Source organism: Megachile rotundata, chromosome 14 (assembly GCF_050947335.1).
Source record: "Megachile rotundata isolate GNS110a chromosome 14, iyMegRotu1, whole genome shotgun sequence".
Taxonomy (NCBI): domain Eukaryota; kingdom Metazoa; phylum Arthropoda; class Insecta; order Hymenoptera; family Megachilidae; genus Megachile; species Megachile rotundata.
The window spans coordinates 4,656,120-4,672,152 of NC_134996.1; the positions used below are offsets into that span (position 1 = coordinate 4,656,120).

Sequence of the window (16,033 nt, forward strand, 5' to 3'; positions counted from 1 at the left end):
GCGCTTTTATAGTCTACCGCCGCGAGGAATTCGACCTAAGTGAGATTCTCTAAACGTATTAGGATACGTTTTCGCAAAATTAGACAGATTTATCTACTATCTAACGCGGTGTAGTCGACTACGGAAATGTACGCTAGAGACAGAACAATATTCTTTTACTAATTCAACTTTCAAAATCTATCTAAAGTTAATAAGTTTCCTTGGAACAATTACTCTTGTTTAATTTGACTCGACAACTAATTTCCATAGCCCTTTTTGCCAGAGCGCACACTGACACCTAAAACCAGATCGCTTAATTGGGGAGCCTGTTGTTCACCAGCTGCTAAAACAACCCAACGATCCAGAGTCAGATGAACAATATACGTCCAACAGGGTAGCAAATCAAAATTGACTGTAATTATGAACTCGTAATTGCTGAACCGCCACCCAAAAGACACGGGCTTCAGTGACCAAGTCGTTCAATGAGGGGGAGTAACTCAGAGCGGACTCCGAGACACTGAAGGCGCGTTAGCAATTCGACAAAAATATGAGTAGCTGAGAGCTTTCGTTCGATGTCTTAGCCTTTCTTGGCACTAAGCATAGCACTCTCCTAAAGGAGTTTCAATTACAAGATCGCTTAAACGGGGAGCCTGTTGTTCACCAGCTGCTAAAACAACCCAGCGATCAAGTAACCGAATGGCAAATACCCGCTTGACCAGTCAAGTACTAAGAATCTTTTTGGCTCTTTGACAGCGAAAATTGTTCTAGTTATATTAATCAAGGAGACTTCTATCGCATTCGACTTCGAAAATTGTTCTGCTGCTTAGATGGGTTTCGCTCGCCCTTTTATACTCGCAGGTTCGCCGAATTCCTGGAATTTCTGTGACGTCAGAATATCTAAATTTTCATATAACTTCGTTATTATACATTAATTATAAAATCGAACGGTTTAGTTATATTTTAAATGTCGCTCTTCAATTAATGGCTATCGTTTCGATACTAAAATGATACTCTAATGGTGTTTTAGCGAAAAATACATTTTCTGTCCTTTTCTATCAGAGGCGAGTCTATTTCGATTTACAGCTTTCTAGTTTAAGGAAATAATTTTGGTTCCGGCCATGAGTAGTTTAGCACTGGTTGATTTTACATATATAAATTGATTCAGTTAATTAATTAATTTAATGTCCAAAAATGCCGAAAATAGAAATAGTATCGCTATCCTTTTCTAGGATTAGCGCTGATGTAACGGAAATTTCGTATACAAAACTATTTATTAGAAAATAAAATAAAATAATACATAATTTTGTTTTAATGATTCAAACTTAATGTTCAGTTATTTTCGCGGAAAATATTACCTACTCTAACTCAAAATTATAAGATAATTAATGTAAATGATAATATATATATATTATGATTACCGACTGTCGAATTTGATAGATCGATAATCGATACGTGACATACTGTCGGTAATTGGCAACTACAGTCGATAATTGATTATTTTAGTCAGTGGGTCCAAGATTGTCGTGATGATGAAACAAGAAAAAAAAAATTCTTCCCGCGGACGTTACACATGCACACATGTACGCGTTTCTCGGCTCTATCAGTTGTTTTCGCGGAACGCATAGTTAAGTTTCTCGGCTCAATCAATTGTTTTCGCCAAACGCATATATGAGTTCTTCGGCCAATTTGATGATTTACGCAGAACGCATATATGCGGCGGTAGTCCGCAAAGGGATAGGTTCATAGAGTATGCGACGGAAAGACTCGATCGCCGCATATGCTATAAAGATAGAGCCCATCTGCCGCAAATTTGGTAATTCCCGCATCGTGGGCTCCGTTTATAGGTTCTTAGATCCCTGGCTTCTACATGCGAACGAAGTCGATTCAATTTCATTTATGTATATCAGAAACGTTGCGAAATGAAGATGGAGTCGTTACATTTACGTATATTACCAGATATATCTATAATGGTTCGTATTCTTTCTCAGGATTTATTAATTTCCAATACGCCATACCACAATCAACTGGTTATTGGCAGCAACGTTTACTGAGGTATTTTTAATTTTGCGCCGCCTTCGAACAGGTTGAAATGTATTTAATATACTACCTATCGAGTAAATAGGTTTCATTCATATCTCTGACGTAATTGTATGATTCAAAGAAATAGAAATTACTTCATTAGGAAATAGAAATTATTTTATACTTTTTAGTGCATTTCGAAGTCGGTGTATTTTTTTTCTGAAAATTATTTTATTTCACGCTTTTTAGTGGAATGGAGAGAATTGTATAGGATACTGTGAGACAGTTCTTCCGGGCTTTTTTTTTGTCTGCGTAAATGCCATGAACATAATTAAGTAAAAGACAACATGGATATTCGTTTTTCAACTTTTTTTGCAACAATAATCCTTTGCAACTAAAAAATGAAAAAATTTTTGATAATGGTATCAATGGGGAGTTAGACTCTACAAGATGCGAAAGGCTTTGTTCCGATCGGACCATCCACCTAGGAAAAACCGCCGAACATGCATAGAAAAAATAATCCTTTGCAACTAAAAAATAAAAAAAATTTTTGTTAGAACGGTAGGGAGACTGTACCAAGCAATGGGAATAATACACCAACGTCAACGTGAACTCATCTTGCTGCATATGTCGCGTGTCAAAGCGGCAAAGCTTAGTTAGTGTTTTGGTACAGTGCATTGTAATTGCCCTTTCTTGTCTTTCCCGTGCATAGCACGGGGCGTTCCACTAATAATAATAATAATAGTTTTTCGCTAATATCACGAAAACTAAAGTTTTTCATCAATTATGCATAAGGAAAAACTCGTTTAGAATCATGCTACCAATAACGTATTAGAAGGACATAAAAATCGTTCGAAGTTGGCTTCAAAAGTTAACAACAATTTTTGTAATATCTCGAAAACAAAAGCTTTCCGTCAATTTTGCAAGAAGAAAAAGCTGTCCAGAACCACGCCCCTAACAACATATTCAAAGGACATTAAAATCGTTCGAAGGTGATTTCAAAAGTTAACAACAATTTTTTGCTAATATCTCGAAAACTAAAGCTTTCCGCGAAATTTGTATATGAACAAAATTGTTCAGAATCATGTCCGTGATAAGATATTAAAAGCGCACTAAAATCGAGAAATGTTTATTTCAAAAGTTGCCGTTTTTTTTGCAATAACAACACTTTGCAATTCAAAAATGAAAAATTTTTTGATAGTGGTACCAATGGGGAGTCAGAACCTACCACATGCAAAAGGTTTCGTTCGGATCGGTCCATCCAGCTAGGCGTAATCGGCGGGCACACATAGAAAAAAAAAAAAAAAATATATATATACTGATCGAATTGAGTAACCTCCTCCTTTTTCGAAGTCGGTTAAAAATATGAAACTGTTCCAGTGAAGGAGGTATCAAAGAGCTCGTCCGGTAATAATTCTGTCTATCAAAACGATCTATAAATATAACAAAAATTTGAGTGAATCTCATCTCAGGGTCGTATGATATTGGCGACCTTCCAATATCAGTGACCTGAGTTCGTGAATGTAATTCGCTTAGCCAGCTGAAATCCAATCCATTTCGACTGACCTAGAATCTTACACTTTCAGGGAGACTACAAGTTCATCGTACTCCACAGCATCACTCATATTTATTTAAAACAATTATGTTTTACACGTTTTACGTTTTGCTGTTCCTTTAATTCTTGATAACACGAATTCATTAGATGAGATCGCAGATACTTCGATGTAGAGAAATTTATCAGTGTGCTAACCTAATTTCGAAATTGTAGACTTTTCAAGTTAAGAATTTGATAGTTGTTTGATGTGGAGACTTGTCAAGTTACGATTTCTAAAATAGTTCTAATTTTGTAAATTTGTAAACTTGAAGATATGAAATAAACTTCTGAATTCCACGATTCCTATATTCCTAAACTTCGAAATTCCTGAATTCCATGTTTTAAGTTCCTAAATTCCTAAATTCCTATATTCTAAAATTTCTAAATTCCGAAATTCAAAATCATAAATTCCTAAATTTTTAAATTCCAAAAATCCAAATCCTAAATTCCTAAATTCCTAAATTCCCCCATTTTACGTCATAAAATCTTAATTTCTTAATTTCTTATTTCCTACATTTCAAAATTTGTGTATTCTAAGTTTAAGAATTTCTGCATTTCAAGGCTTTAGAATTTTACATTTTTAAATTCTAAAGTTTTCTAATTGCCACAATTTCAAATTTAACTGATTGTTACACTTCTAAATTCACAAATGTAATATCTGTAAGCTTTTACGTTTCATAATTAAAATATTTAGTAATTTACTAATTTTCAAATTTCCAAATTATTAAATTTCTATGTGCCAGAACGTGAAATGTCTACGATTCTAAATTTCTAAATTATTATATAGTAAAATTATTTATTTAAAATTTCTAAATGTTACATTAAAAATCTTTGAATTTTTGAACTTTATAATCAAAATTAAATTTCTGAATTTCAATATTTTCAAATCTCAAAATTGTATATGTTGAAAACGTAAGGGAAATAAAAGAAACACAAATTGAAGTGGGATTAATTAAATATATTTATTTACAAAACACAAAGTATACAATTCGTAACACAATAACGACGATGAATAATATGTACAATAATATATTAAATATACGAACACTAACAAACAATTTTCAATAATATATGTTAAATAATACGAAATAATTGTGAAAATAAATAGTAATCGACAAAATAAGGAACGCGAAATCTCAGTCAAATAATTAACAAAAGGAAATTAATTTTAAGAATGATTTTATCAATGAATTCAGTGAAACGAGCAAGGACGTAAATATCGACCAAATTGCGAGGCGGCTATCGAGCGAATGATAAGCGCGTATCGTTCCGTAGCGGCACGGACCCAGCTGAGTCACGTGGTCCTACCCCCACTACGGACGATATCGATCCGAGAACGATTCAAAATCCTGGTGGCTTTGCTCTTAGGTTAGCCTGTATGTCTCGGAAAATTACTGAAGTAATTTCCGTCCGTCGACCCTCACAACAGGAGATGCAATGCATCTCCCTCACGGGGCTTCATGGAGGCCTCAGAGGGACGTTGTAAACGCCCCCCCTAGCCACGGCTTGTCGACCACAGGGTCGCATAAAGCGCCCCCGCGCCGCAAAGAGATCGCCTACCAGTCCATAACATAACAATAAATTATAAACAATTAATAATTAACAATTTTGATGCCTCACATTTCCACTCGTTACCCCCTTGCGTTCTTTACAAACGTCCTCATAACTCAAATCATTACATATATAACACCAAATCGCGACAAACTAAAATATGCCGATAATTATAAACTAAAATGAAATATTTCGCGTTCCTGTAATTAACAGTATAATCTCTAACTTTGAAAATTTGTAATTTCTGTTTTTCTAAATTTTTAAACTTGTATATTTGTAACATTTAAATCTGAAAATTTGACAATCGACAAATGATAAAGTTTGGAAGTTTGAACTGTTTATACTTTGACATTTTTCCAATGTTTAAATTTTCAAGCTTATGAATTCGAAAATTTGAAATTCTTAATTTCCAAATTCATAAATTTCAAAGATTAAACATTGAAAATTAGAAATTTTCACATATACAGGGTGTCTCATAATTAGTGTATATCCCTGAAATGAGGAGTAGCTGACGCGATTCTGAATAATATTTCCCTTTGCAGAAATAGTGTTTGAAGCTTCGTTTTTGAATTATTAAGGAAAAACACGGACCAATTAGAGCGCGAAGATTATGCGCGCGCAGACGCGAGAGCGACAGCTTCGAGCCTAATGGCTGAGCGCGCGTAATCCTTACGTTCTGATTGGTCCGTGTTTTTCCTTAAGGGTGGCAATACCTTTAGACTGATGAAAATAAGCTGATTTTTGTGAATTTTTTGTATAGGATATCTTTGTTTTGCGTTTTTGAAATTTCAGGTATAATTTATTATAACTATTGCCTATTACACAATATTTTTTGTTTGTAAATACATTTAAAAATGGCGGAATTATAACAGTTCTTCCTGGAAGTGTTTTGGCGCGTCTCGTGAATCGGTGTGGGTTCTAGCTTTAGAGCCATTGGTCTGAAACAAGTTTGCAAACGATGTATCGAAAACTAACATCCACAGTTAGTAGATGAACCTCAGAAATGTGCAAAATGTGTAAAATTAAAGAAATGGCGCGATTTTAAAGAAAAACTTTGAATTTTACTAAAAACTTTTGCAATGTTTTGCAATAAAAAGAACTTTAATGTTCAATTTATTTCATATATTTAGGTTATATGTTAGATAGTATTGTCATGGATATGTGCGAAACATTTGAGCGCGATTGATAAACTAGTTTTTGAGTTATCAGCCACACCAATTGTAAAAATATAGTTTTGAGAAAAACGCGTTTAAAGTTTCAGTCCTCCGCACTGAACGCGTGTATACCCGCGGCACTAATCGGCCATAACTTCAAAAGGGCTTCGTATTTCACTTTAAAATTTTAAGACAATATTTTTAAGATGTTACACTAACATTTTATACAAAAAAAAAATTTTGTAATTTTTTAGGATTCTAAAGGTATTGCCCCCTTAATAATTCAAAAACGAAGCTTCAAACCCCATTTCTGCAAAGGGAAGTATTATTCAGAATCACGTCAGCTACTCCTCATTTCAAAGACCTACACTAATTGTGAGACACCCTGTATATCACTCGTATTATATTTCCAATATTCTACAATTACATCAACATTTCCAAACATCTATATAACAAAACTTTCCCATTTTTTTATTCAAATCGCTTGACCTGCTTTAACTTAACTTCCCCCATAAAAGGATGAATCACGATAAAACTATCACGAAAAAAAATCTAGCAATTATGGGATATGCAGAATATTAATAGTAAGCTTCCTAGTACGTATCTTACGGTGAGTTGTCGTTGCAAGGAACATCCACAAAATCGCGATATCAACGCGAACAAATGTGACCAATTATCTCAGGTGCACTCGCGTTGTGTGTAATTTGAAGCGATAAGGAAATGTTGCGATTACTATGGAAAGACAGAGAGCAACGGAATAAATAGAGATAAAGTGGCAGTGGAAAAAAAAATAGTACGATCCTTCTCCTGATCCTCCTTTTGCTGCCGTTGGCGGACGTTAGATACGAGATGTGATAGTCTGCGTGTAAATGATTTATCATGCTTTTCCCTACTTTATTCAAACTGCATTTAGACACGCGCTGTTTCATTTGTATTGTGCTTGAAGCAGCAACTGCGAACTGGGTTTCAGATCGTAAACGATTCGGTGATGAAGAGAAGTGCTAACAAACAGACAGAATCGACTCTAATTTGCTATTTCGAATCAATAGAAACTTGTGGTGAACGTTTATTTCTTTCTGACAGTAATTTATTTACTTATTTAATGTTTATTGCCGCACTGTTCAGGTCAGTGGCGTTTATGCCCGCTTTCGATTGCAAAATATCCTTCAGTTTGTAAATTGTAAAGATTATTTCAATTGTAAATCACTTCTACAGTCGTAAATTGTATTGATATTTAATGTACCAGGAAATTATAAAAGATTTATTATAAATAAACATATTTTATTAAATTTAATTGAAAAATGATAGACAATATAAACACCCATCTTTCTATACGAACTCCATGCAATAAAACAAGCAATCAAATCCACATTAACCAACCAAAATAAAAATTTTGCAATTTTCTGTGACTCCGCAAGTATCATCTCAGCAATACAGAAGCTATGGACAAACGACCCCGTCTTACAAGAATGCCAAGAAGCTCATCACAGGTCTATCCAAATGAACAACTTGTTCATATAATATGTATTTGTCATTATGATATATTAATTATTCATATATTAGTTATTATAATGTTTTCATTATTATTTGCAGTTTGTATAGTACTATTACTAAAACGTATAGATTTTACTCTTAAGTTAAAACTCGGATAAAGTAAATTTATTTATTTTGACAAAGGTCATCAGGTCGTATTCAGCTCAAGAAAAGCATGTAAAAAACATTAGAGGAAATATTAAATTAATTGCCGAACGCCAAGGTGATTTGTTTATTTTGAAAGAGTCTGACGAACAAGTTAACACAGTCTCACAAAAGAAATATTCAGACATCGAAATTTGGCATCAACGTCTAGGGCATCTTAATTTAAAAGATTTACATTTAATGTCGAAAACACAAGCGGTATCAGGATTCAAATTGAAAAATAATTCAGAATTTTCTAATTGCGAAATATGTATCACACAAAAACTAACAAGTTCACCATTTACGTCTAGAGATAGCAGATCAAAACAACGCTTCGACATAATTTATTCTGATCTCTGCGGACCAATGCGAGTAAGTTCTATTGGAGGCGCAAGATATTTCATGACGCTAATTGATGACTATACAAGATGGTGTGAAGTATATTTTCTGAAAAGCAAAGATGAAGCAACAAGTAAATTAATCGAATATAAGAATTTCGTCGAGAATCAAACAGGACTTAAGGTGAAAGCTTTTCATTCAGACAACGGAAAAAAGTTTTGCAATTCAGAAATGGATCAAATTTTGAAAAATTGCGGAATTCAAAGACGTTTAACCATTCCACATATTCCTGAACAGAACGGGATTGCCGAATGCAAGAATAGAACGCTCATTGAAAGAGCTCGTTGCTTATTAGCACAATCTGGACTTCCAACGTATTTTTGGGCAGAAGCTATTAACACTTCGAATTATATAAGAAATCGTTGTATTACTAAGATTTTGAATGAACACACACCTTATGAACTATGGAAAGGTAAGAAACCTGATATAAGTCATTTCAGATCGTTTGGATGCAAGGTACACGTTTTAAATAAGAATCCGAATAAGGGAAAGTTTGAACCCAGAACCATTGAAGGTATATTTGTCGGATACGCAGATACTTCTAAGGGTTACCGTATTTGGATCCCGAAGGATAGAAAAGTTATCGTTGCATGAGATGTAATATTTCTGGAAGGATTCGATGTGAATAACACTTATGAAGATTTTGTAAGTAATGAAACCACAAACGGTCGAACAAAACTTATGGACAAAAATGACAATTCATCATCTCAAAACTGAGAAATAGAATTCATAATAAATAATAAAACGATAAATCATCGAACATCCGAAGATACAACAGACACTGAAATTATAACTGAAAATGAGGATAAGAATGATGATACAAATGATAATAATGATAATTCTTCATTACCTACAAATGTAGAGGAGCATATTTTACCATCTGTGCATGAAGATGTCCACGAAGAACCATCACTTACACGAGGTCCTGGACGTCCTCGAAAGATTCGTACAGGAAAACTTTGTCGTCCAGCCAAGCAATATCATATGAAAGGACCAATTGTATAACAAAATCAGCCTGTGGCTGTTAATCAAGAAGATAGAAATACGGTCGATGATCAAGAGTGGTTTGATGCTCAGTTAGCCTTCAACGCTTCTGAAATATCTCTTTCTCAAGCTGTTTGAGGACCAGACGGTGATGAGTGGCGAAATGCAATTTATGCTGAAATCAAGTCTCTTGTAAATAACGATACCTGGACACTCATTGATAAACCGAAAAATGAATTGGTGATCGGATGTCGAACTATACTGAGGAACAAATATAGGGTAAGGTTGCTCAAGTCGTACCTGTGCTTAAGTCGTACCTGTTCTATATTTTAAATGTTATGGCTACTACAGCTATAATGGCGCCACATTAGGATGTAGATGGTGCCACATGTAGTTTGAATATTTTATTGTGATCCGTCACGATTTTTATTAAGAGATATTGTTGTTAAGAAGTTTGTCGCTGTTTTCGTATAATATTCTACATATCTGTGATAGTTAATCTTGTAAGTATTTATTGTTTTTGGAGCTTTATAGATAGTGCTGTAAGTTTTGTAACTATTATAGAATCATTTGAGCGAAATTAACATGCATTACGATCAATCTGTATGAGGTTATATTAATTTTAATAACATTTTACGTAGTGTCCTTAGTCGTACTTGTGCGAGACGCCTAAATCGTACCTGGTACGACTTAGGTGACTTAGGCTTTAGAAATTCTTATTTCGACCGATTTTTTACCTTCTTCTTTCTTTTCTGTTTTTGATTTTTGATTTTTGTAATTTGGTAGGCCATTATGTTAAAACGAGTTTATAATCGTTGGAAAAATGAAGACATGGAACAGGCGTTAACCAAATTATCGCAAGGTGTTATTGGATTTAACGAAGCTCATAGAAAATATGGGATCCCAAAACCAACGTTACGACGTCATTTTCTAGGATTAAATAGGAACGTCAAATTTGGAAGGCCCAAGGATTTGAGCAATACTATAGAACGGGAGTTGGTTGCACACGCACTCAAGTTAGAAGCAAGCTTTTTTGGGCTTACTGCAACTGGTCTAAGAAAACTTGCCTATCAACTCGCTGAAAAATATAATTTACCACACCGTTTTAACAGAGAAAAAAAAATTGCAGGGAAGAAGTGGTACTATAAATTTATGAAAGATAATCCTTGCTTATCCTTACGTACTCCAGAAGCAACATCAATGGCCAGGGCTAAAGCTTTCAATAAAGAATTAGTTTATAAATTCTTTGATAAATATCAATCTATATTAGACGAATATAGTTTCCCTGCAAACCAGATTTATAATGTTGATGAAACAGGATTATCTACCGTACACAAACCATCTAAAATAATTGCTCAAAAAGGCAAACATCAAGTTGGGGCAATTACAAGTGGTGAAAGGGGTTTGACCACTACATGTATATGTTCTATGAATGCGGCAGGCGAATTCGTGCCGCCTATGGTAATATTTAAACGTACACGGATGAACGATTGCTTAAAAAAGGGAGCACCACCGGGAACGGTGTTCGGATGTTCTAAGAACGGATGGATAACATCAGAGCTTTTTGTTGAATGGTTAAAGCATTTTATCAAATATATCAAGTTGGAAAAAAGTAATGAAAAGAAATTACTACTTCTTTTGGATGGGCACTCCACGCATACAAAAAATATCGAAGCTATCGATCTAGCGTGTGAGTATGGCATTATTATGCTATCTTTTCCTGCACACACAACGCATCGTCTCCAACCTTTGGATAAATCTTTCTTCAAATCCCTCAAAGCTAATTATAATGAAGCATCATCTAGTTGGTTAAGAACAAATCCTGGCAACACAATTAAACAAAGTACCGTGTCAGAATTATTGGGGATTGCATACTCAAAATCTGTCCGAATGGATATTGCTTTGAATGGCTTTAAGTCTACCGGTATTTGGCCATGCAATAAACATGAATTTAAGGACGAAGATTTCTGCACTTCAACGGAAGATTCAGTGACTGAAGAGTCTTTGCTCACAAATGCAGATGAAGTTGTGAATAATGAAGCTCCTCCAGCACACGAAACGACACAAAAAACCCAAGAAGAAGAAGAAACTGTGGATCTTACCACAATTCCTTCAACTTCGAAACAAATAAAACAACAATTAAATACGTTGTGTCCAATTCCAAACTTAATAAACGGAAGCCGTACAAGTATAACGCCGGCAGTCGAAATAACATCGAGTATAAATAAAGAAAATTTAAAAAATGCAATGAAGAGAAAAAACGATGCAATCATTAAAAAAGAATCAGCAGTAAAAATTAAAAAGAAGAAAGGCAATACAATTACAGACATAGGCGATTGGTTTTGTTGTCTTTGTGCAGAAGATCGAAAGGAAAATATGATTCAGTGCTTGAAATGTAAAACATGGGTGCACGATCTATGCGCAGGAGTTAACAGTAAAATAAAGAAATATGTGTGTGTTGCCTGTGTTTAATAAAAATTAACTTGTTATTGAATTCTTTTTTTTTTGTTATTGAATCTTAGTTCTTAATAAAATGATCATTCTTAATGAATTTATTCTAAATAAATACCTAATAATTGTATTTTTAGGTAGGTACGACTTAAGCCATAGGTGGTACGACTTAAGACACTGGTTTCGTAAATCGTACCTTTGCACCTTTTTTATAATTTAGATTAATTTTCATGACAACACAAAGATTGTTCAGAGTTGTTCTAATAAATAAAAACAATATTTTCACTAGAATCGAATAGCAAATATAGTTTTTACATATTTGCTAAATACTCATTGTTATGCAGGTTTTTTCTTAGGGGGTACGACTTGAGCAACCTTACCCTAAAGCAAACGGAGAGCTGGAACGAAGGAAGGCACGCATAGTTGCAAAAGGATTCGCACAACGTCCTGGTGTTGATTTTCATGACACATTTGCTCCGGTTGCTAGACTCAGTACCTTAAGGATGCTTATGGCAGTGTCAGTAGGACAAGGTATGAACATTTCACAAATTGATATTGTTACTGCGTACTTAAATGGAATAATGGACACACTTGTATACATGGAGATGCCAGAAATGTTACAGGAGATGCTTGAGAGAATTGTCGTAACCGAATCCGATGTTTTTCTGATAGAAAAGGCTAAAAAAATGCTACACACACTCAAAGGAGGTAAAAAGGTATGTCAACTCAAGAAGGCAATTTACGGTCTTCGTCAAGCAGGTCGTCAATGAAATGAACGACTTGATAAAGTTCTTAAGAAATTTGGTTTAAATCCAACACATGCCGACCCGTGCGTATATTATGACAAAGAAAAACGAATGATGGTATTTGTTTATGTAGATGACATTCTTATAACTTCTCGTAATGAAAATCATATTATTCAATTTAAAAAGGAATTAGCAAAAGTCTTTGAATATAAAGATCTTGGATATCCCAAATATTGTCTAGGAATCGAAATATTTCGAATCGGAAATGGAATACATTTATCCTAATCTGGGTACATTCGTGATATTCTTAAAAAATTTAATATGACGGATTGTAAAACAGTAAAGACACCTCTTGATACTAATGTCAAGCTGCATAATGCTCATGAAGACACAGAAAAAGAAGAAAATTTAACTGAACTCTGGGTTCATTGATGTATCTTGCGCAAGGAACTCGTCCTGATATTGCTCACGCAGTAAGTGCGCTAAGTCAGTGGTGTACAAAATTTAAACAAATTCACTGGACATCTGCAAAGAGGGTACTTAGATATTTGAAAAGAACAATGACTCACGGATTAATTTATACAAAATGTGGAAAATCCCTTATCGGATATACAGATGCTGATTGGGGAAATTGCGGCCTAGATCGTAGATCATATACAGGAACAGTTTTCTGATTAGCCAATGCAGCTATATCGTGGGAGTCACGAAAACAAAGAACTGTTGCATTATCGTCCACAGAAGCCGAATATATAGCTCTTAGCGATGCTGCAAAAGAAGCTATTTATTTATCAAAATTACTTTCAGATATAGATTTGTCATCACTGGGGAAGGTGACTCTTCATAATGACAATCAAGGTGCTGCGAAGCTGGCAGTCAATCCTGTTTTTCATTCTAGATCTAAACACATAGATATTAGATGTCATTTTATTAGACAACCTATGATGGACCATCAGATCAACCTTATTTACACACCTACTGAAGAAATGATCGCTGATGTTTTTACCAAGGCCCTATCGAGCAGCAAACATTCGTTCTGTGCCAATGGGTTTGGAATAAAGGACACTGCTTTATTACGTACTCCAATTTGAGGGAGGGTGTTGAGAATATAACAAATTATCGCACGTTCACAAATCGATTAACAAAAAACTATTACATAGTTAATTTATATAAAGCGTGAACTCTGTCATAAAATGTCATTCCTTATCGTATATTTGCCATCGTTAAATCGTTAACAGTTTGTTGTAATATTATTTTAATAAATTGATTATATTTGGCTTAACATCCAATAAAGTTGTCGTCGTTAATCACTGCATAATTCTAACAAAGATGAAGGTTTGGACTTTATGCTCCTTTAAATAGTATCACCAAAAAAAAATGTGGCAAGTCCATGCATTTCGTCAAACTTTGTAATTTTCAATATAGCAAACATGGCCTTGCATTTACGATGTTATTGTGGTAGATATGTATCAAATCTAAAACCGAACTACAGGGTTATAAAGTAGAGACCTCAAACTTTAATTTAAAAAAAAGAACATAATTTAATGATGTTTTCTCACGGAGTTATCATTAGTCCAATTTGGTCAATTTTTGCCTAAAATTTTTCTATACCATATTTCTTTTGAGCAGTATATTTACTTGCATATACTGGTTTCAATTATTCATTTTTAATTATACATATACATATACGTATTTTATAATTTATTGTTAAATGTCAAAGTTATAATTATAAAAAGTTTTAGACAAGTAAAATATTGATAAGAATAACTATGTCGTGTATCATTTCATAGGTTATGTCATGCAGTTTTTTTTGTGCGAATTGATGTACAAATTATAATTACAAATAATTTAAGCAGATATTTGTTGTAACGAGGCATATTTTCATTTAGTCGATTTTGTTTTTTCTTTGGCTGTTATGCCTCGTTACGAGGATCCCCCCGAATTGCCAGCCCCACTCCCCCGCCCAAGCGGACCCCCTCGCCGCTGGGGCAGGAACGAGAGAGAGAGAGAGAGAGAGTGAGAGTGTGCTCCGTTTTTTTTTACTTCGGACGCCACGTCTTCCTCCCCCCCTTCTACCTTCCAGCCACCAGGAAGGAGTCGTCGTCCCCAGTCACGGAGGAACCTCACCCTGAGCGACGGAGGCGCGGGATGGGTCCACCAAAGAAGACATCGGCTGTCCGGTCGCGGCGCCACCGCGGGGGCGACCGGCAGCCGACCACCAGGAAACGCCAGGCCTGGGGACGAGCCACCCCCAACTGCCACCTCGAGAGGGCCCCAGGACCTGGCCACCGAACGTCACCACGGAATGGCCCATCCTCGACGCCGAAATCCTCGGGGTGGGGGAATACCGCGAACCGGGGAAGAAGATCGAGACGAAGAGGAAGCAAGCGAGTCGTCGCGATACATAGAGCCGTTTTCGTAGTAGTCCCTGCCGAAATTTAAATCTTTTTCTTTGCGTTGTGTTTTGCGTCTCAGTTTTTTTTCTTGAATTGTAGTAGTGCGTTCCGTCCGTTTTGCTTATTCTGTTTTTTTTGTACTGCGTGTGTGTGAGCCTGCCTGCGTGGATTATTTGTCGCCACCGCCCCAGCGTGGAGTTTGGATACCCCCTGCGCAAAAAGATAGGAGCCATCTCCTTATCCTTCTTTTTTTTATGTTGTTCATTTGCGCGTGGGCGAGGGCGATAGGACCCCTGGCCCCAGTGACGAGGACCCTAGAGGCCGCGAACGGTCTACAACGATACCGTTCCCTCTAATCTGTATTACTTCGCTGTATTTGGTATTTAGGACCAACGTCCCCTTACTGTCCACGACCCCTCAGAGGGCGTGTTCCTACGAGGACGGATACCTCAACATTCTTTTTGTATTTCTCTATTTTTGTACTCGCGCGTACCGTGAGCCCCCGCGCCGCAAAAGCCTCCCTCGCAACTGGCGAGTCGACCATTTTTCCTCGACCGTTGCTTGTAACGCATGGGGCCCACTATAGTTTTTCTGTTCTGCTTACGTGGCCTACTTGGGGCTCGAATAAAAGCATTTTCTGTTGGATACAAACTCGCGGGTCTTTTACTAATTTTTTTTCTGACCCCCTCTGATTCCCGCTCCCGACAGAGCAGCCGGAAGGGCGATTTCCGCGGACGTGTGCATTGGCACTGGCGCCCCGTAAAATAAATCGGCCGTGGGTGTGAGCATCGGTACGTGGAGGGCCGTTTTCCCTAACTGCCCCCACTCTAGGGAACCCCCTTCGGGCTTTCCCCCACCGATCCGTCACATTGTATAAAAATTGAAAATAATGACAAAATGAACTGAAACGGTTTAGGAGTTAAATTTTGATATACATATAATGTATTATGCATGGTCTAATACTGTAAATAAAGATGATTATTTCTTAACACGTTGGAAATTCTTTTATTAGTAATCTTTTTTTGAATAAAATAATATGATATTTTCATATAATTTCAAAGCGTATACTTCGTTAGTATATTGTAT

At 35.7% G+C, this 16,033-nt stretch overlaps 2 protein-coding genes across 3 annotated transcripts in view; both read left to right on the top strand.

Moving 5' to 3' along the window:
- tmod (tropomodulin) overlaps window positions 1–16,033 on the top strand; it is a 515,016-nt gene that overhangs the window by 323,412 nt on the left and 175,571 nt on the right. The gene's annotated exons all lie outside the window — the stretch shown is intronic.
- On the top strand, window positions 7,740–15,121 carry LOC105663718 (uncharacterized). Its single transcript, XM_076539782.1, has 4 exons — window positions 7,740–7,787; window positions 7,975–8,785; window positions 9,143–9,372; window positions 10,144–15,121. The coding sequence occupies exons 1-4, from the start codon at window positions 7,740–7,742 to the stop codon at window positions 11,827–11,829; spliced, it is 2,775 nt and encodes a 924-aa protein (XP_076395897.1). The 3' UTR covers window positions 11,830–15,121.